The following is a 21,040-nucleotide window of genomic DNA, read 5'->3' as shown; positions in this document are numbered from 1 at the left end:
TTTCCGATTATCAAGGCTTCATGCTTCTCAGCCTACTTGGGAAAGCCTATGCCAGAGTGCTGCAAAGGCATTCTGTCCCAGAACAGTGGAACAGATCTTTACCCTAGTAAGAATCCTGTAAAGAGGCATGGGAGTTTGCTTATCCAGTCTACATGTTTTGCAGACTTGGAGAAGCCCTATGACCATGTTTCTTGGAGTGTCTTGAGGGAGTAACTCTATACAAACAGTGCAAGAGATGTGTCTGTATTCTTAGCAGTATGTCCCAATCCCAGTAAGTGTTGGATTCTGTCAGGGCTGCCCCTTGTCTCCGATCCTGTTTGTGGTATTCATGGACAGGATCTCAAGGTGCAGCCAAGTGTCAGAGCGTGTCCAGTTTGGGGGCCTTAGGGTGGCATTGCTGCTGTTTGCAGATGATGATGTTCTGATGGCCTAAACATCCTGTCCAAATAACAGATGTTACCCTTTAAATGATATAGTAAATAATACCTTTAATATGAAAGTTCAAAATTAAACATAACCTTTTTTTTCTTATTCATAAATCACCTTTTCCCTGATCTTTTCACGTATAAGAGGTCACTGTACTTTAAAAACATATTGTATACTTCAGAACTCAAAACTTCCTCGTTAAAACAGTTATTCCAAAATATATATATACAACAAAAATATACAGAAATTTGACCCCCTTTGGTACTAAGGAACCATTGGTTTGCATGCTGTGAGTTCCTCCAGGGAAAATAGCAGAACACCTTGTTTGAGCTATAGCATGTGCTTAACTTAACTTATCATTTGGGCACAACATTGTGTGTCTACCTGTTGGAATGTTTGTTTATTACTCACTTGAGATTGTACATGCATTACCTCATTAGAGATGCGCTGCTGAAGGTTGCGCATACGCACTCTAACAGGACTCTGAACTTCATCAGAAGAGGTTCCTGAAGCTTGATCACTTTCTCCATCTGACCACATTTTATGATGAACTACACCTGTAAACACACACACACGTTTATTAACTCTGATGTCTTGAATATTATTTTACTGCACATCACATATGTGAAAAAAATTAAAACCATAACCATGTACATATTAGGTACACAAAAGTTTAGGTATCTGGAGCATAGACAGGCAACTCCAGTCCTGGATTTGCATTGCATTTCCCAAAAGCAACTATGGTAGCAAGTTCCGTCATTACCAATAGATGTCCTGCAGAGTTTAGCTCCATCCCTAATCAAACACATCTGAAAAATGGAACCTTAGTCATCAAGATTGCTTGAAAATTGCATACAATTGTTTTTGATTAGTGATAGAACTAAACTCTGCAGGACAGTGGCCCTCCAGAACCAAAGTTGCCCATCCCTGATCTGGAGTAAAAAGGGACATTCACACAGTGATTGAGTTGCAATGGCAAAGCAACTGGAAATCATTCATTTCTGAGAGTTGGCAACTTGAGGCAACATGAGCAACAGAGGCTGTTGGAAATATCACAAAGTTGAGTAGCTGGGTTGAACACTTTATAAGAACCTTTTAGATAGTTGTGACCTACTCACCCTAGTTTAGGACTTACATGCAGAAATAGGCATAAATCAATAAAATGCAGCTAGGCCCCTGGCTCTGATGGGAGTTTTACAAAGTATATTTTATAAAGAATTCAATGATTTTCTGTGCCCCTATATATTCTAAATGTATACCTTGGCAAATACAGTCTGCACTTTGCCGCTGATTTTAAAGGGGTCATCGGATGCCCATTTTCCACAAGTTGATATGATTTTTTAGGGTCTTAATGAAAAGTCTGTAACATAGTTTGGTTAAAATTTCTCAATGGTAGTGTAAAAAATACCTTTTTTTACTCTGTCCAAAACAGCTCTTTTCAGAGCAAGCCGTTTTGTAGCATTTTCCTTTAAATGTTAATAAGCTCTGCTGACCCCGCCCCTCTCTTCCGAGCTGCTCTATGAGGGACTGTTTACTTTAGCCGCATTCATCGTGAAACTTGCTAATTAGCATTATTAGGAAAGGCGATTTGCAAAGATTCATTACAAAACATTATACTCACTTCTTCTGTAGGTGAGGTTGGATCATGAACGATTAGCGCGAACATAGACGCATTTATGTAGATCGGGGGCGCATTTCCTTCAGAAACAAATGTCATCCACTGCGTCTTCAGCGGCTCAGATGTCGGGTGTAAATGACGACTGCTATGTTCATTATTACATCCAACAACAGAACACCTCAATCGCTTGTTAGGAGTCATTCTTGTCTACATCTGCTCTGGCAGTGAAACAATGGAGGACTGATGACAGCTCACTCAGGGCGGGTCTAAGGTAAGACACCAGTCCAGTCTGTGCTGAAACGCTACTGTCAATCAAACTATCGTGGGAGGGGCCTGTCTGTGTGATGTCATACAGACAGGCATCTGAGATCGGCTCGATTTAAGAAAGGGGTAACGAAGGGGTAAAACACTGGGTGGATTTTTATCATTATAGGGTAGTTGTGTACACACACAGCCAACACACATTTCAGTTCAAACAACTTGTAAAAGTGCATGTAGCATCCTAAGACCTCTTTAAAGGAAATCATAACAGTGGCTCCTGATGATATATTGAGGTTTTATGAAGAAAAATGATTGGTCTGTGGAAGAATTGCCAGGAGCCACAAATATTAATTTTGTGTTCCATGATATGCCTTTTTTATTCTAAAAAAACAGTAGCTGCAAAACGATTGGTCTGTGGAAGAATTGACAGGAGCCACATATATAAATTTTGTGTTCCATGATATGCCTTTTTTATTCTCAAAAAACAGTAGCCGCAGTCTTGCATTTTAAGAATCACCAAGGACCACGGTTTCAGCTAAAAATCTTTACTGTTCTGCTGAAGAAAAAATGTGACCTACATCTTGGATGGCCTGAGGGTGAGTAAATTAATGGCAAATTTTAATTTTTGGGTGAACTATCCCTTTAATCTGTGCACTGTTGTATAGATATGTACAAACCCAATTCCAAAAAAGTTGGGACACTGTACAAATTGTGAGTAAAAAAGGAATGGAATAATTTACAAATCTCATAAACTTATATTTTATTCACAATAGAATATAGATAACATATCAAATGTTGAAAGTGAGACATTTTGAAATGTCATGCCAAATATTGGCTCATTTTGGATTTCATGAGAGCTACACATTCCAAAAAAGTTGGGACAGGTAGCAATAAGAGGCCGGAAAAGTTAAATGTACATATAAGGAACAGCTGGAGGACCAATTTGCAACTTATTAGGTCAATTGGCAACATGATTGGGTATAAAAAGAGCCTCTCAGAGTGGCAGTGTCTCTCAGAAGTCAAGATGGGCAGAGGATCACCAATTCCCCCAATGCTGCGCAAAAAATAGTGGAGCAATATCAGAAAGGAGTTTCTCAGAGAAAAATTGCAAAGAGTTTGAAGTTATCATCATCTACAGTGCATAATATCATCCAAAGATTCAGAGAATCTGGAACAATCTCTGTGCATAAGGGTCAAGGCCGGAAAACCATACTGGATGCCCATGATCTTCGGGCCCTTAGACGGCACTGCATCACATACAGGAATGCTACTGTAATGAAAATCACAACATGGGCTCAGGAATACATCCAGAAAACATTGTCGGTGAACACAATCCACCGTGCCATTCGCCGTTGCCGGCTAAAACTCTATAGGTCAAAAAAGAAGCCATATCTAAACATGATCCAGAAGCGCAGGCGTTTTCTCTGGGCCAAGGCTCATTTAAAATGGACTGTGGCAAAGTGGAAAACTGTTCTGTGGTCAGACAAATCAAAATTTGAAGTTCTTTTTGGAAAACTGGGACGCCATGTCATCCGGACTAAAGAGGACAAGGACAACCCAAGTTGTTATCAGCGCTCAGTTCAGAAGCCTGCATCTCTGATGGTATGGGGTTGCATGAGTGCGTGTGGCATGGGCAGCTTACACATCTGGAAAGGCACCATCAATGCTGAAAGGTATATCCAAGTTCTAGAACAACATATGCTCCCATCCAGACGGCGTCTCTTTCAGGGAAGACCTTGCATTTTCCAACATGACAATGCCAGACCACATACTGCATCAATTACAACATCATGGCTGCGTAGAAGGATCCGGGTACTGAAATGGCCAGCCTGCAGTCCAGATCTTTCACCCATAGAAAACATTTGGCGCATCATAAAGAGGAAGATGCGACAAAGAAGACCTAAGACAGCTGAGCAACTAGAGCCCTTATATTAGACAAGAATGGGACAACATTCCTATTCCTAAACTTGAGCAACTTGTCTCCTCAGTCCCCAGACATTTGCAGACTGTTATAAAAAGAAGAGGGGATGCCACACAGTGGTAAACATGGCCTTGTTTTTTTTAAATGTGTTGATGCCATGAAATTTAAAATCAACTTATTTTTCCCTTAAAATTATAAATTTTCTCAGTTTAAACATTTGATATGTCATCTATGTTGTATTCTGAATGAAATTTGAAACTTCCACATCATTGCATTCTGTTTTTATTCACAATTTGTACAGTGTCTTAACTTTTTTGGAATCGGGTTTGTAATCTATATTATAGTTTTAAAGGGTTTTTGTTTTCTTAGCCCAATTTACCCCTTTATTAAGTTTTTATCCCTCATTTTAGGTGTGTGTCTTTAAGAAATGGATGGTATTAATTGCTCACATGACAGGAAACAGTAAATACTCCAGTATAAAGGAGCAGCATAGCAAACAAATGGACAGACACTAACAGAAAAACTATGTAGGTGATCTCACTGGATTGAGTTGACTTTCTGTGGATGTTCCAGAAACCGATTATTGGGTTGGTATTAACACTTTTATTGGATTGTATACCGTGGTGCAATCATTGGCCTTACAGCTCTCTAGTGATGCAAAGTCAGATTCATTTCCGCGAACCAGTTCTTTTCGGACAGTTCGGTTCATTGAACCAGTTCAATAAGCCAATTCATTGGTTCCTGACATCAAGCAATGCTGTCACTGTGCATATCTTTTCTATCAACTCAGTGCCATGTTGTATGAATGAAATATTCATATAAAATAATTTGTCAACACATATTGAAACATTCAAATAAAAATGTATTTGTGTGAATGCATATAGCTGATTATTGCCTTTCATTTACTTAAGTTAATGGTGTTAGTGGTCACAGTTTCATTCGCGGACCAGTATTGACTAGACAACAACTTAGATAAGATTCCTAAAAGTTTCGCACCTACAGCACACATTACAGACACTGATGCACAAATGAGGATATGTTCTACATGTCATGTATAAAGAAAGAATAAGCCCGTCTTATAAACTGCTTGATTTCAATTTACTTAAAATATGATCTGCATGCAAAATAAACCATGCTAATTCAGGTTTTTCCATGTTTTCATAAAAATCCAGGGTTTTTTAATAAAACAATTCATAAGCATATCTCCAGTAGCCTATGTTTTGTTTGTTATAAAGAAACTTTACGCATCAGGTTCATTCAAGTCCTTGGTGATACACACGCAGGTCTTAAATTTGGAAACGGAAAGTCCAGAATCGCGATATGGCTTGATGTGACGATTAAACTTCAAAAGGCCACGATTTTATAAAATAAACATGAGCGCTGTATGTTTCGTAACTGTATGTAAGTCCAGTGCTGCACTGCTTTGTGTTCTGCTGTTACCAGGGAAACAGTTCTATTTTTGCTGTTCCGAAAGCACCTCCTGCTGGCAGAGAATTAATGTGCATTTTCAATAAGCCTGTTTTATTGGAGTGGGGTATTCCTGCAATACCGGAGGTTGCAGTTTCAGGATCGCATTTCTAGGACCCTATAATTTTATTATTATTATTTTATTTTTATTTATTTTTTTGTATGTATTTATGTATTAACAGTTCATACAATTTTATAGCACTTGCTATTCAATTCTGTATATTATTCTTTTTAAGGAATTATGTAGTTGTTTAATTGTATACACTAATTATTGCCCTGTACCCGTTGGTAACCCAACAATAGTTAATCTAATTTATTTCAATATATTTTATCTATATATATATATATATATATATATAGTCTATATACTGTATATAATTTGAGGCATGGCCACATAAAGGGGATATTTATAAGTCAGACTGTCAAGCTATTTGTGTAGTGTCAGCTGCCTTTGTATAATTATTTTCCCCTAGGTTTCTGTTGCCCTGTTAAGTGTAGTTGATCCTGGTTTTACTCGCGAGAGTTCTGACAGTATGCGCCAGGGAATCACCATGACGTCAATGGAATCAGCTGATCCACACGAACCTATAAAGGCGTCCTCTGACTGGCGTTCAAAAAACAATGCTATTATTGCTCCTATTGGATTACTGTGAACAATTTTTTTTTCCTTTTTTGCTGTTTTATAATGTGATTTTTTGGATACTCGCCTTGTGGAAATAAAATTGTGCAAATCTGATTATTTCGCCTTGGGGTTCATCACAGGACAGCACTGTTCCACTTTGTGCTCTCGGACTCTGACTCATCCCCGTGAGGCCAATAAAAACTCAAACACACACATTGGACTAGATCGGACTTTTGAAGAACACCCATACACACACATACACCCTTGTATATTTTTGTATATAGTGTTTGTTTTTTCTTGAAATTATATAATACACTTTGGCGTTGATTATTCTACTTCAGGTCTCAGTTAGTTTTTTCCCCCTGTGTGTTAGTAATACCGACCTTTTGGAGGGAAAGAAAGCACACTTGGGTGTTACCCAAGCCTATTTTTTAAGCCGAGTGTTACATATTGGTGGCCCGTACGGGGAACCTTGTGTTATTTTTGTTGCATGGTTTGTTTGCTTTTAAGACACAATCAAAATGGATGTTATAAATACAGATGTTGTGGAGGAAGCACCTGCTGTAAATACTGATAACCCTGTTACGCCTATAAATGACCAAAGCATTACTGAGAATGAACAGACAGATGATTTTTCAGCTGGTCCTTTTGTAACAAGACGCAGTCCAGCGGCAGAAATATCATCTAAGATTAGCTCACTGTATATCTCTGACACTGAACAAACTGATGATGATGATGAAGGAAGTTGTATGTTGAATGCTGGTGTGATACAAGCAATGCAGGCTGACATGTCACAGTTTAAAGTGGATTTATTGGCCCTTAGTCAAAAAGTTCAAACATTGGAACACAACTTCAAACAATCAATAGACAGTTCATTAAATAGGGAACAAAGTTTCAGGGAGGCTGTGGATGCTAGCTTGGCAGATTTGGAGGACAATTTTCAGCAGTCCCTAGGAAAGTTAGAGAAGGCCGTCACCAACTGTTTCCTCAGGAGAGATGCTAAATGGGAGAATCAAATGAGAAAGTTGAGATTCACTAGCACTCCCACTCTGGGTTGCAGGCCTATACACCATCTAACTCATATATTTCCTCTGACCACTGTCCACAGCCCCCAGCTCCGCTATATAGATCTAAAACACCAGCACAAAAGTCACTCAGTGTTACATATGATATTCCTTCCCATGTGCAGTCTCATCCACCTAGTGGCCACACCTACTCAGTGATGGCTGCATCGTCCTCATACTGTGTCAGGCCTCCCATCCGGCTAGAGTTCTCCTCCTTCGGTGACTCCTGTGAAACAGCGGATGTGCTCAACTTCATAGAACAGTGTGAGAACTTCTTGGAGATCAGGCCCCTTCCCAGCGCCGAGCTCATTGGAACTCTAAGTACGGTCCTGAAAGGACCCGCACAGAGCTGGTGGAAGGCAGAGAAGGCAAAGGTCATAGACTGGGAGTCCTTCAAAAAGGCTTTTATGGCTGCTTTTCTGTCGGATGACTACCTCTTAGAAGTGGAGGAGAAGTTGAAGACAATGGTCCAACAGCCAAAACAACGCCTGAGGGACTTTGCCTACGACTACATGGACCTCTGCTTGAAGTGGAAGCCGGGGATCTCAGAGGAGGAACTGGTGAGCCGCATCCTTAATAACATTAACCCCAGGGTTGCTGGATGCCTGAGGGGAACAGTGAGCAGCGTGGAGCAGTTGGTGAAGGTTGGGTCGCTGGTGGAAAAAGACTGCATGGGTGCTAAAGATTACTGGCTGAAGGTCGGTACACAGAATGACAAAGAAAAGAATCCCAGAAAAGCAGCAGAGAGAAGCTCTAACAGAAGTCTGGCTGGGGTCACCATCGCACAATCCCATCCAAGGACCTACCTCCTGGTCATTCCTGTAAGGGTGAACGGGAAAGGAATAAGGGCTGGACTTTTGAAGAACACCCATTCACACACATACACCCTTGTATATTTTTGAATATGGTGTTTGTTTTTTCTTGAAATTGTATAATACACTTTGGCGTTGATTATTCTACTTTGGGTCTCAGTTAGTTTCCCCCCTGTGTGTTAGTAATACAGACCTTTTGGAGGGAAAGAAAGTGCACTTGGGTGTTCCCGTGGTGTAGCCCAGCCTATTTTTTAGGCTGAGTGATACAAATTATCCTTTTAAGAAGCTTGATGGCTTCCTCTTTCATGGCAAGGTAGATGAGGCCATCATCCACATTAAAGTTCCTTAGCACAAAATGCCTTTCCTCTGCTCCATAGTCCTTTCTCCTTCAAGGGAAGCCCCCATTAGCCCATATATGGCAACCTGTACTCTCCTCAGGTTCCCATCACACAGAGTTTGATGGGAAGCCAATGAAGCTGTTGAAGAGATGGAGTAATGTGTTGTATAGATAAAGTCCGGGTTATGATACGAGCGGCAGAATCCTGAATCAGTTGGAGCTTATGGAGAAGCTTGTGTGGTAAACCAGAGTTACAGTAGTCGATGCGAGAGGTGACAAGCGAATGAACAAGAATGCCAGTACTATGCAGGATGAGAGATGAACGGAGGCGAGGAATATTACGAAGATGAAAGTAGCAAGACCAGGTTATACTATTAATATGGGCTTCAAATGAAAGAGTGCTGTCAAAGATGAACTCCAAGTTCCTAACCTGGCGAGAAGGAGAAATGGAGGAACCCTCAATGGATAAACAAAAACTGCAGGACCTAGAAAGAATTGAGTTAGTGCCTATAAGGAGTACCTCAGTCTTACTGCCATTAAGTTTAAGAAATTTGGCAGAGAACCAAATTTGTATTTCGTGAAGACAGTAAGACAGACAGGTGGAATAATGGAGTCATGCTTAGTTGATACATAAAGTTATGTATCATCAGTGTAACAGTAAAATTTAATACCAAAATTAGAAAAGATGGTAACACTTTATTTTAAAGTGTTCTTGTTACAGGTTACATGTACTTACTATTATAATAACAATTAATTATGCATAATTACATGCAAGTAACTCTAAGCCAAACCTTAACCATATAGTAAATACATGTAGTTAATTAATATTACTCAGTACTTAAACGTATAATTACACTGTAACAAGGACACCTTAAAATATAGATATTAAATATATATAAAGATATTACCAAGTGGGAGAATATAAATTAGGAACAATAGAGGACCTAGGACAGAACCTTGGGGGACGCCACAGCTAACTGAAAAAGGTTGGAAAGGTATGAAGTGAACCAGGCGAGAGGAATACCAGAGATACCAATAGCACATAAATGGTTCAACAAAATATTCTGTGAAATAGTGTCAAAAGCTGCACTCAAATCAAGCAGAACAAGAATAGATAAGGACCCGCCATCAGCAGCCATTAACAGATCATTAGTTACTCTCACCAAGGCGGTTTCCATACTATGCTTAGAACAAAATCCTGACTGAAAACACTCATATAAATTATTATAACTAAGGTGAGCATGGACCTGTGCTGCAACTGCTTTTTCAAGAATTTTGGAAATAAAAGGAAGATTTGAGATGGGAAGGAATTTATCTAAATTGTTAGGGTCTGCACCAGGTTTCTTAAGAATTGGGGTTATAGCAGCAATTTTAAAAGATAATAGAACAATGCCGGCGGTAAGGGAGGTATGAATAATATAAGTTACAAGAGGAGAAAGAAGGAAGACCGGCTTTTACCAAATGAGTTGGTATGGGATCAGATAAACATGTGGAAGAATTAGATTTGTAAATAAGATTTCTAATTCAGATGGCAAGGTAAAAGAAGAAAGAAAAATAAGAGGGAAATCCGTTGAAACACTGTATAATGAATTACAATATGGGTTTAGCGAGAAGCCCAACTGTTGATGGATAGCACCTATTTTGTCACTAAAAAAGGCATAAATTCATCACATTGAGCAATGCAGAACAGATGTGCAGGAAGGCTGTCAGGTATTCAGAATACGATTTACAGTGGAGAACAAAGCTTTAGTATTACTACCTCTAGACTCAATTAGATGTGGATGAAAATCATATTTGGCAGCAGAAAGAGAATCTTTATAAAGAAGAACATGCTCTTTATACAGCTCTCGATGTACCATAAGACCAGTTTGTTTATAAAAGCGTTCCAAGCACCGTCCTCTAGTTTTTAGCTGACGGAGGTCAGGAGTAAACCAGGGAGCAGAGTGGGTGAATGATACAGTCCGAGTTTTGAAAGGTGCAAAAGTGTCTTGTCTTTGCTCAAGAAACATTATGTCTATAAAGGCTTTTAATTTAAAAGGCTATAAATGTTTTATGCATGTTTGAAGAGGGTAGAAGAGATAGCATTTGCCGTCAAGGTGTAGCAAATATACTTTGTACCTTTAAATATCCTGTGCATAGCGGTTCATCTTTTATATCATGAGATTCTGGCCAAATGTATTAAACAAAAAGAAAATCTGAGCTCCCATATAGCTACAATAAACTTTATGTTGATGAAAATGTAATGTGATGCACTTACTGCTTCAGATACGGCTGTTCTAATGACAGACAAAACACACATTGCCATCGTTCGTTGGTCAAAAACCTCATAAGTCCATTTGAGCACGATTTTCATAAAATGTTAAGAGCAAGTGTCTGATCATATATAAAGCCAAAATACCAACTCACTATATAAAAAAATAAATAAATAAAAATCCTTTTCTATCTTTTTTTTTTTTTTGGCTATATATCAGTGCTTAGTGGTGTACCATGGGATTTTTTACTTATCAAAACTGCCACAACAGAAAAAAGTTTGGGAAACACTGCACTATCACCCTGCAGCCCAAAACTGGTTGCCCACTGAAGCTAAGCAGGGTTGAGCTGGTCAGTACCTGGATGGGAGACCTCCTGGGAAAACTAGGTTGCTGCTGGAAGAGGTGTTAGTGAAGCCAGCAGGGGGTGCTCACCCTGTGGTCTGCGTGGGTGCTAATACCCCAGTATAGTGATGCGAACACAAAACTGTAAAAAGCACCATCCTTCGGATGAGACGTTAAACCGAGGTCCTGACTCTCTGTGGTCACTAAAAATCCTGTGGCACTTCTGGTAAAGAGTAGGGGTCCTGGCCAAATTCCCTCCACTGGCCTTTGTCAATCATGGCCTCCTAATAATCCCCATCCACTGAATTGGCTCTCTCTCTCCTCTCCACCTGTAGCTGGTGTGTGGTGAGCGCACTGGTGCCGTTGTACTGTGGCTGCCGTTGCATCATCCAAGTGGATGCTGGCTGTCAGGTATTCAGAATACGATTTACAGTGGAGAACAAAGCTTTAGTATTACTACCTCTAGACTCAATTAGATGTGGATGAAAATCATATTTGGCAGCAGAAAGAGAATCTTTATAAAGAAGAACATGCTCTTTATACAGCTCTCGATGTACCATAAGACCAGTTTGTTTATAAAAGCGTTCCAAGCACCGTCCTCTAGTTTTTAGCTGACGGAGGTCAGGAGTAAACCAGGGAGCAGAGTGGGTGAATGATACAGTCCGAGTTTTGAAAGGTGCAAAAGTGTCTTGTCTTTGCTCAAGAAACATTATGTCTATAAAGGCTTTTAATTTAAAAGGCTATAAATGTTTTATGCATGTTTGAAGAGGGTAGAAGAGATAGCATTTGCCGTCAAGGTGTAGCAAATATACTTTGTACCTTTAAATATCCTGTGCATAGCGGTTCATCTTTTATATCATGAGATTCTGGCCAAATGTATTAAACAAAAAGAAAATCTGAGCTCCCATATAGCTACAATAAACTTTATGTTGATGAAAATGTAATGTGATGCACTTACTGCTTCAGATACGGCTGTTCTAATGACAGACAAAACACACATTGCCATCGTTCGTTGGTCAAAAACCTCATAAGTCCATTTGAGCACGATTTTCATAAAATGTTAAGAGCAAGTGTCTGATCATATATAAAGCCAAAATACCAACTCACTATATAAAAAAATAAATAAATAAAAATCCTTTTCTATCTTTTTTTTTTTTTTGGCTATATATCAGTGCTTAGTGGTGTACCATGGGATTTTTTACTTATCAAAACTGCCACAACAGAAAAAAGTTTGGGAAACACTGCACTATCACCCTGCAGCCCAAAACTGGTTGCCCACTGAAGCTAAGCAGGGTTGAGCTGGTCAGTACCTGGATGGGAGACCTCCTGGGAAAACTAGGTTGCTGCTGGAAGAGGTGTTAGTGAAGCCAGCAGGGGGTGCTCACCCTGTGGTCTGCGTGGGTGCTAATACCCCAGTATAGTGATGCGAACACAAAACTGTAAAAAGCACCATCCTTCGGATGAGACGTTAAACCGAGGTCCTGACTCTCTGTGGTCACTAAAAATCCTGTGGCACTTCTGGTAAAGAGTAGGGGTCCTGGCCAAATTCCCTCCACTGGCCTTTGTCAATCATGGCCTCCTAATAATCCCCATCCACTGAATTGGCTCTCTCTCTCCTCTCCACCTGTAGCTGGTGTGTGGTGAGCGCACTGGTGCCGTTGTACTGTGGCTGCCGTTGCATCATCCAAGTGGATGCTACACACTGGTGGTGTTTGAGGAGAAACGCCCTCAAATTATAGTAAAGTGCTTTGGGTGTACAGAAATACACAATAAAGCGCTATATAAAAATGCCTCATTCATTCATAGTGACTGATTGAGGACCACCAGAGTTACAGCTAACATTAAGTTTATTTATTTATGCGCACATTTAACAATACTGGGTTACATGCCCACTCTGCGTTTGTCTTGTCTGGTTTTATTGCAGTGTTTTACACAGATAAAACATCTTGGCTGGACATTGTATCATCTTACAATATATTAACCAAGTTAGGTTGATGAGGTAATCTGCCTCTTCTGAAGCTAGTTGGGCTAATATTTCTAGCCAGTCTTATGTGTGTTTACATCACATAGGCTACTAAACTGATCAGATAACTGGTATTATGCGTTTTGTAAAATAAATGTAAACCCGTCACTTTTAGCAAATATCTACACTTTGTCCATCCTCTTTGTTGTATGATTCTGTCCATGACAGAGCCAATATATTATTATTTAAAGTGCCCCTATTATGCCATTTTTAAGGTTCCTAATATTGTTTTAGGAGTCTCTTACAATAGGTTTACATGCATGCAAGGTCAAAAAACACTTTCGTTTTCTCAAAACATGCATTTAACATCACCTTGTTTCCCAGCGATTATCAAATGATTAGTTGAAAGCAGTTCTAAGATTCAGTCTCTCTAAACCCCTCCTTTCCCTGAGTCTACTCTGCTGATTGGTCAGATGGCCCGGTCTGTTGTGATTGGTCGACCGTGTACAGCGCATGTCAGAAATGATAAGCCCATTGCCATAGTTCTGTATTTTGAACTCCCGATAAAAATGATAAATATCTATTATTTATTATACTTACAGGCTGTGATTCAGTGGAGCCAGGTGGTCCAAATAAACTAGGTTCTGAGCCAGCTTTCAAGAGCAAGCGTTTGTGAATCCCTCATTGAACTCCCCGAGATTAGAGAAGCAGTTGTAAGGAATTTAACTCATTTAAATTCGATAAGGGAATTAATCATTAATTTTATTTCTAGCTCAGGTTTTGAGAGGAATCGAATCTGAAAATTCGAGGTCCACCTGATTAAAACTGAATTCCAATATGATAGTTTACACTTTAAATTAACGGTCATCCAGCGAGCCGTTGACCTCAGTATATTTGAACAATTTGAATATTTGTATTTCCCTGGCCACGGACGTTCCAATACGTTCTTTGATAAGTAAGCTACGAGCTAGGTAGCAATGATCTTGGCAAGGTTTCACTTTAAAATGTCACGACACCAGACATTGCTTCTTTATAAATGAAAACAAGAATTTATTAGTTATTATAGATTACATTAAAACTAAGCTAAAACACACATACACACACATATACAGTTCAGAAGAATGAAGGAAATTAGTTAACGGAGTTGCATGAAGTTTTCTTGGTTCTAACACTCGTTTCCATGAGTGGTTTTAAATTCAGCCTGAGAGAATTCACAAAGCAGAGATTTTCTTATCTTTACTGCTTAACTCAATTCACCAGTTCAGCACCCATTTCAGCAGATGTAAGATTTGTTTGTACTTGCGTTTGCTGAAATCTGAGAAGCGGAGAGTTTTCCTCGTTGCCTGAGGGAGTCCCGGCTTTTGATTGGTTGCTGGTCGGGCGTCTGGCTGACGTGGTTTCTGGGAATTCCTTTGCTGATTGGCTGTTGATCTGACGTTTGGGTGACATCCTTTTGGGGAAGCCCTCGTTGGATTGGTTGGTTGCCGGGTTACAGAGGAGCCTCTGGTTCTTCTGAGAGAGTCGGCTTTAGCAAGACTTTGCATTCTGCAGAGTTACGAAGCTTCAACGGAGTAGTTGAGTTCTTAGATGGTCGATCGCCTGATGGTTCAGCTTGTGAGCACAAATTAGAGTGCTCTCCACACGGCGACAAAGCCTTGCTCGAGAAAGCAAGTGGCAAAGAGCCTGCGTTCGGGAGAGCAAGTGGCAAAAGCCTTCACTCGAGAGAGTAAACAGCGAGAAGCAAATGAATCTGCCTTGCAGTGGGGTTTTGATCCGTGGCATACGTCCAACCTATGGCGCAATCTTCCAATCAGCTTCTTGCAAGACGGAGCGTGCATACATTAACAAGAAGCTTCAATTCTCTGAAGCCTCATCTTTCGCAAGTGTAAATAGAACAAATTTACTTTCACAGCGTAGGACACAGCATCTTCTCGACATGATGGTAACCACACAAACAAGCTGCAGTGTTTGAGGGTGTTGTCAAGCTGTTTGCGGAGGGCCAACGTTCAACATAGACGGGTATTGTGCAAATGTGTTACCCTGTAATGTGTAGCCTTCACAGAAGTGGGAATCGAATTACTGACGACTCGTTTCAGCTGTTCAGAGTCTGTTCTTTCTTTTGTGAGAAAATAACTTTATTTATTGTGCACTTTCAACTTTGCAGATCCTTTACGTTAACATACATAAAGGATTAACGGTATGCTATTTCCAGCTTGAAATCAGGTAACGTTATCCCTTTTAAAGTTTAGGGGGCATGAAGAGCGCTAATTGATCATTTATTATCAGTTAGGTAACTACCTCAGTGAATCATAAGGACTGTTTAAATAAATATCTGTACAATTATTAGCTACTAGGGTATGCATTAAAATATATTTGATTGCATTTTCAGATAAATTTGTTAAAATATTTATTAAAGAAGAAGAAGACACAGAATGCTAAGGAAGATGACAGTCAGGTATTTAGTATAGCTAGGCTGAGATGTTTAAGTTGAGCTATGCCTAATGAGACGAATATACTGTAGTGAAAATACTGTCCAATTCAATATTGTCCAAAGTGGAGAACTGAGCTCCACATGTCAAATGCAGTCAGTGAAGGTGAACACACATACAGAATAGGGAGCATTCTGAGGTTGTCATCTAGTCCTAAATAGGAACCGATCTTTGGAGAAGTTGTTCATTTATTCCCAAAAGTGGGCTAAAATATTGTGGTGGTTTTTGTACGGGATGGTAAACATTGTAAACATTCCTTTTGGTGTGTCAGATTCCCAACCCTGTGATATTCAGTTTTTTTGGATGACCAGATCTACATCAATCCAAGATACACATTTTTGAAATAAGTAAATAATAAGAAGGTGGTGTTATATGCCACCATGTTGCCTAATGATGCCTAATAATGAAATAGAAAAAGAACAGTTTTGTCCAGTGTTGGATATTTACTTATTTACTGCTGGTTTTTATTGCTATATTTGCAAAATCATTAACACGGTGAATGTGCCCAAATTAACAAGTGTTGTCCTAAAACTGTAAGAATTCAACACACTTTGTGTCCTTTTTAACACATCTTTTCTGAGAGCATTCATGCATCTGTGTGAACAATATTCAGTGTACAAATGCTTCCTTTAAATGAGTGTGTGAATGTGTTTGTATGCATAGTTTCTGTAAAACTTTTTTCTCACCACTGTCTCGTGACAAGGGAAGCTCATCCAGTCCGGTATGTTCAGGAAGCTCTGAGAGACTCTCGTCCACACGCCGTACACTTTGCAAGCTCATGGACAGGCGCTTTTTCATTATCTTCATGCGGTCCATCAGAACTTCACTCTGCCCGCAACCTAAAGGATACTTTGGGTTCAGGTCACATATGCACATTCAATAGCTGCATCTTATAGAACATCATGCTGTGCTATTTTATGAGAATTTAAATGCAGTACTATGCAAAAAAATCATACATGTAATGTCACTGAGCAGGGCTAAAGAGGTTTGGGATTTCTAAGCAAACACATGCTAAATCTTAGACATAAGCGTGTTTGTGAAATCAAGCAAAGTGCAAAGACCATTTGTGTTTTAGCAGAACTGTAGCTTCAAGGGACATATTTGATTTTTTTGATGTTTGAAGTTTTGCTGTGTCACAATGCAATACGTTGTGGCTCTAAGATATAATTTTAAGGCCACAAGGCTTTGTCAACATAATGGCATCTTTATATCATGTCCACACAGTGTGAAGTCATGGCCTCAAGATCCTGTCAGTGTGCTGAGACAATGTGCAGATTAATGGGTTGATGTTCTAAAAAAATTATTTAGCAACTCCCTGAGCTAGGGCTGTCAAATTTTTTTTTTTCGAATTTAGAATATTTGTCGAATTTAAAATAAAAATCCACATTCGAATGCAAAAACGTTGCATACGAATTTTAGGTGTGCGTTAAGGAGGCAGCCTTATCAGCGGCGCACGAGATACGATGACAATGTAAGTGTCATTGCATTTTATTGTTTTTGTTAGCCTATCCAGTTGAAGCCACTAGATTGTAGCATTGTTAATTACAAATATTGCGTGAAAAGAGAACATCAATGTGGAGAAGATCTTGTTTACGTCAAAATTGAAACCAAGCCGTTCACTCAGAACGCATATTTCGCGCATTTTCTAGAGGGACATCTATCACAGTTGCACTCGCGTCTCACACAAAAGAAGCTGCATGTTTAGAAAGCCATGTAAAATTAATGCAAGTTCAACTTTGAAAAAACATATCTCGAGAATTTATGGCGGGTTTTTTCCCCATCCCACTGCAACTTGTTTTTTTTAAAGATTTATTTTTGGCTTTTTTGCCTTTTATTGATAGGATAGTAGTGAGACAGGAAGCAAAGTGGGAGAGAAAGGGGGGATGGGATCAGGAAAGCTCGAGCCGGGACTCAAACACGGGACGCCCAAAGCACAATGGCGCTACATGTCGACGCGCTGCCCACGAGGCTATTGGTGACGACTCAACTCATGTTTGCATACATGCTGTTTTGTTTATAGTTGTTTAAGCAACTTAATTATAATTGGTTTATAAACATTATTTTAAACATTATGCACTTTTTTTCACAGATAGTCATGTCATCTTATGCTTTGAATAAACGTGCATTAGTAATATTTTGCTCGATGCGCCCTCTTGTGGCCTCAGGAGAGAAGCCAAAAGCTTTTCTTAACTCTAACTAAAATTATGCATTTTTAATGTGAATATAATTCGAATTTTGATCATATTTAAGTAAAAAATTTGAATTTCGTTTTTCAGCCATTTTGACAGCCCTACCCTGAGCTTGGCTGTCATTCCCGTCTGCTTCAAATCCACCACCATCATACAGGTTCCAGAAAAGTTCACTGTGACCTACATCAATGTCTAGTGCCCTGTGGCACTCACACCAATAATTATGCAGTGTTTCAAGAGGCTAATAATGAGAGACACACTGTCCACGCTGACCACCTCTCTGGACTCTCTCCAATTTGCATACCGACCCAACCGCTCTTCTGACGCTACCATGTTCTTTGCCCTTCACCTGTCCTTTTCACACCTGGAGAGGGACAGTTATGTCAGAATGCTGTTCATAGACTTTAGTTCAGCATTAAACACAATCAATCCTCAGAACCTCACAGAGAAACTGAGCTCATTCGACATCAGCACCTCCCTTCGTAACTGTATCCTGAACAACAATCTGTCTCTTGAATGTTGACAAAACAAAATAAATAATCCATTGATTTCAGGAAGTCCCACAGCATCGACCTTCCACTGCACATCAATGTGTCTCCTATAGAGACAGTCAGGTGCAACAAAGTTCTGGGTCTGCACATCACAGACAATCTAACTTGGTCCCTCAGTACCACTTCACTGGCCAAGAAAGCACAGAAATGTCTCCACTTTTTGCAGCGGCTAAGAAGGGCAAGCCTTCTTCCATTCAGACCATGTTTTACAGAGGAACCATTGAGAGCATATTAACTTCATGCATCACTGTTTGGTTTGGCAGCTGGAATGCTTCGCAAGGCCCTGCTATGCATTGTAAGAACTGCAGAGAGAATTACTGGAACTTCTCTCCCAACCATTTCAGACATTTATCAAACACGCTGTGTGTACAAGGCCCGCAGCATCACAAAATATCCCACCCAGTCCTCCCACAAACTCTTTGCTCTTCTCCCATCCCACAATAAGTTCCATACCATACAGATCATCACAAAAAGATTGTGCAATAGTTTCTTTCCACAAACTATTCCCTAACACCATCCACCTTAAGGAGAAAGACTGTTGCACTGAGGCTAACTGCAATAACTACATAAGCATTTACACTACAGCCAGTACTTGGCACCACAACTCTATTTTCATCAGTATAATATGACATTTTATTAATACTTCTTACTATGTACTGTGTCAGTAAATTGCTATAACAAAAATTGACACAATATTGACTGTTTTTGCTCAATTTCGCTGATTAAAATTGTTCCAATCAAAGCCAAAGCAGAATTGTTGTGTCTCCCCGATAGGGATGGGTATCGTTTACATTTTATCGATATTGTTATCGATACTATTTGGTGCAAAAAGATATGAAGTGAAAAGTTGATGAAAATTTGAAAAAGTTATTTTATTACTGATGAACTTTAGCAACTGTATTAAAGTTCTTCAGTCAAGAGCAGCAAGTTATTTTTCCCATTTTATTTTATTAACATTAAAGGAATAGTTCATCCAAAAATGAAAATTGTGTCATCATTTACTCACTCTCAAGTTGTTTTAAACCTGAATGAGTTTCTTCTGTTATTTTGAAGAATGTGGGAAACCAAAAAGTTGCTAGTCCCACATTCTTCAAAATAACTTTTTATGTGTTACACAAGAAGAAATAAAAAATAATACATGTTTGGTACAACATGACTGAGTAAATAATGACAGAATTTTAAATTTTGGGTGAACTATCCCTTTAATGACAAGCAGCAGCATGTTTATGTCAGGATCATGGACTGATGCAAACACACACCGCACATGTGCATGGACATCACACACACGTCGTGCAAACGTCGGTCACATCAGTCAGTGAAGGAAAATGACAAGCAACAGCTTCTAATTCGTTGTTAAATATATGGAGATAAAACAACGCAAGTATCGATAACATTATCGTTTGTCCTGAAGCTTATTGGTAGTCCAGTATTGACCCGATTACGTACCGGTCCAAAAAAATACCGTTCTCGGTACCCATCCCTAGTCTCCGAGCAACACACAGTGGGGTTTCATTACTTAATAAATCCACGTTTTTGAACGAATCAAGTGAGTCAATGATTCATAACCAATTCGTAAAGACTTGCCTTGTTACTTGCCTCGTTTCTAAATGAATTAGCCATTTGAACAAATCGGTTGAATGAATGAATGACTAAATGACTCACTCATTAAAACCTACTGGTGGTTTGGTTTCATGTTTAAAAGTATCATTGCATTTTTTTCTCAACATTTCTTATGTCACAATCTGTATTGTTAAAAGCGCTATATAAATAAAGGTGACTTGACTTGACTTGACTTATTTGTATGTTCAAAGATATTTAACACAATATTATAACATTATTTATGCATTTGCAATTTTGCTGTGTAAATGCGTTTATGGCACCTCTCAACTTCATCAAACAGACTGTAAACATCTAATGCCACTTCAGATGCAGCTTCTGTTTCCTCTGCATTTGAATGATAACAACTCTACAGTTTCTTATTATTGTAACTGAATTAATTGAAACAATGTAAGAATTTGATTTGAAAGATGACACATTTAATACTGTTAGGGAAAAAAAATACCATTTATAAACAGTATGAAATGGCATTTGTTTTGTTATATACAGCAACTAATTTTCAGTTAATTGTTATTTCTACCTCTTTCCAGTCACAGAGCACTTTATTTAGAGAGATGTTTAAGTGAGAGAACATCTGAAACCTAGTCCAGATTGGGGGAAATTGTAATGTTTAATCATTTCTTTTAGTGCATAAATATATATATATATAATTTATTTGTATTTATTTTTTTGCATTGAAAACAAAAAAGTAGATTTTTGTTTGTATATGCTGTCAATTATAGTTCTTAGAAAGAAAATCGGAATCTGCTAAAATCTGTATTGGCAGGTCACACTTACAAAAAAAATCCAAAATCGGAATCGGCCAAAAAAATAATAAAAATCGGTGCATATATATATATATATACTGAATAAAATTATAAATGCAACACTTTTGTTTTTGCCCCCATTTTTCATGAGCTGAACTCAAAGATCTAAGACTTTTTCTATGTACACAAAAGGCCTATTTCTCTCAAATATTAAAGATATATTAAGATATATTAAATCTGTGTTAGTGAGCGCTTCTCCTTTGCCGAGATAATCCATCCACCTCACAGGTGTGGCATATCAAGATGCTAATTAGACAGCATGATTATTGCACAGGTGTGCCTTAGGCTGGCCACAATAAAAGG

General features: G+C 39.0%; 1 protein-coding gene across 1 annotated transcript in view; it reads right to left on the bottom strand.

Annotated features, from left to right (window-relative positions):
- LOC107573778 (cyclin-dependent kinase 16) overlaps window positions 1–21,040 on the bottom strand; it is a 65,017-nt gene that overhangs the window by 36,586 nt on the left and 7,391 nt on the right. Inside the window, exons 2-3 of the mRNA XM_016260226.1 lie at window positions 16,261–16,413; window positions 859–983 (exon numbers count right to left, since the gene is read on the bottom strand). Of these exons, the coding sequence (XP_016115712.1) occupies window positions 859–983; window positions 16,261–16,390 (255 nt within the window). The 5' untranslated portion in view covers window positions 16,391–16,413. The remainder of the gene's footprint in view (window positions 1–858; window positions 984–16,260; window positions 16,414–21,040) is intronic.

The sequence above is a fragment of the Sinocyclocheilus grahami genome, unplaced genomic scaffold (genome assembly GCF_001515645.1).
Source record: "Sinocyclocheilus grahami isolate Dianchi unplaced genomic scaffold, SAMN03320097.WGS_v1.1 scaffold2031.1, whole genome shotgun sequence".
Taxonomy (NCBI): Eukaryota; Metazoa; Chordata; class Actinopteri; order Cypriniformes; family Cyprinidae; genus Sinocyclocheilus; species Sinocyclocheilus grahami.
Note: the sequence above shows the minus strand (reverse complement) of the source record. Positions and strands in the feature narration are given on the sequence as shown.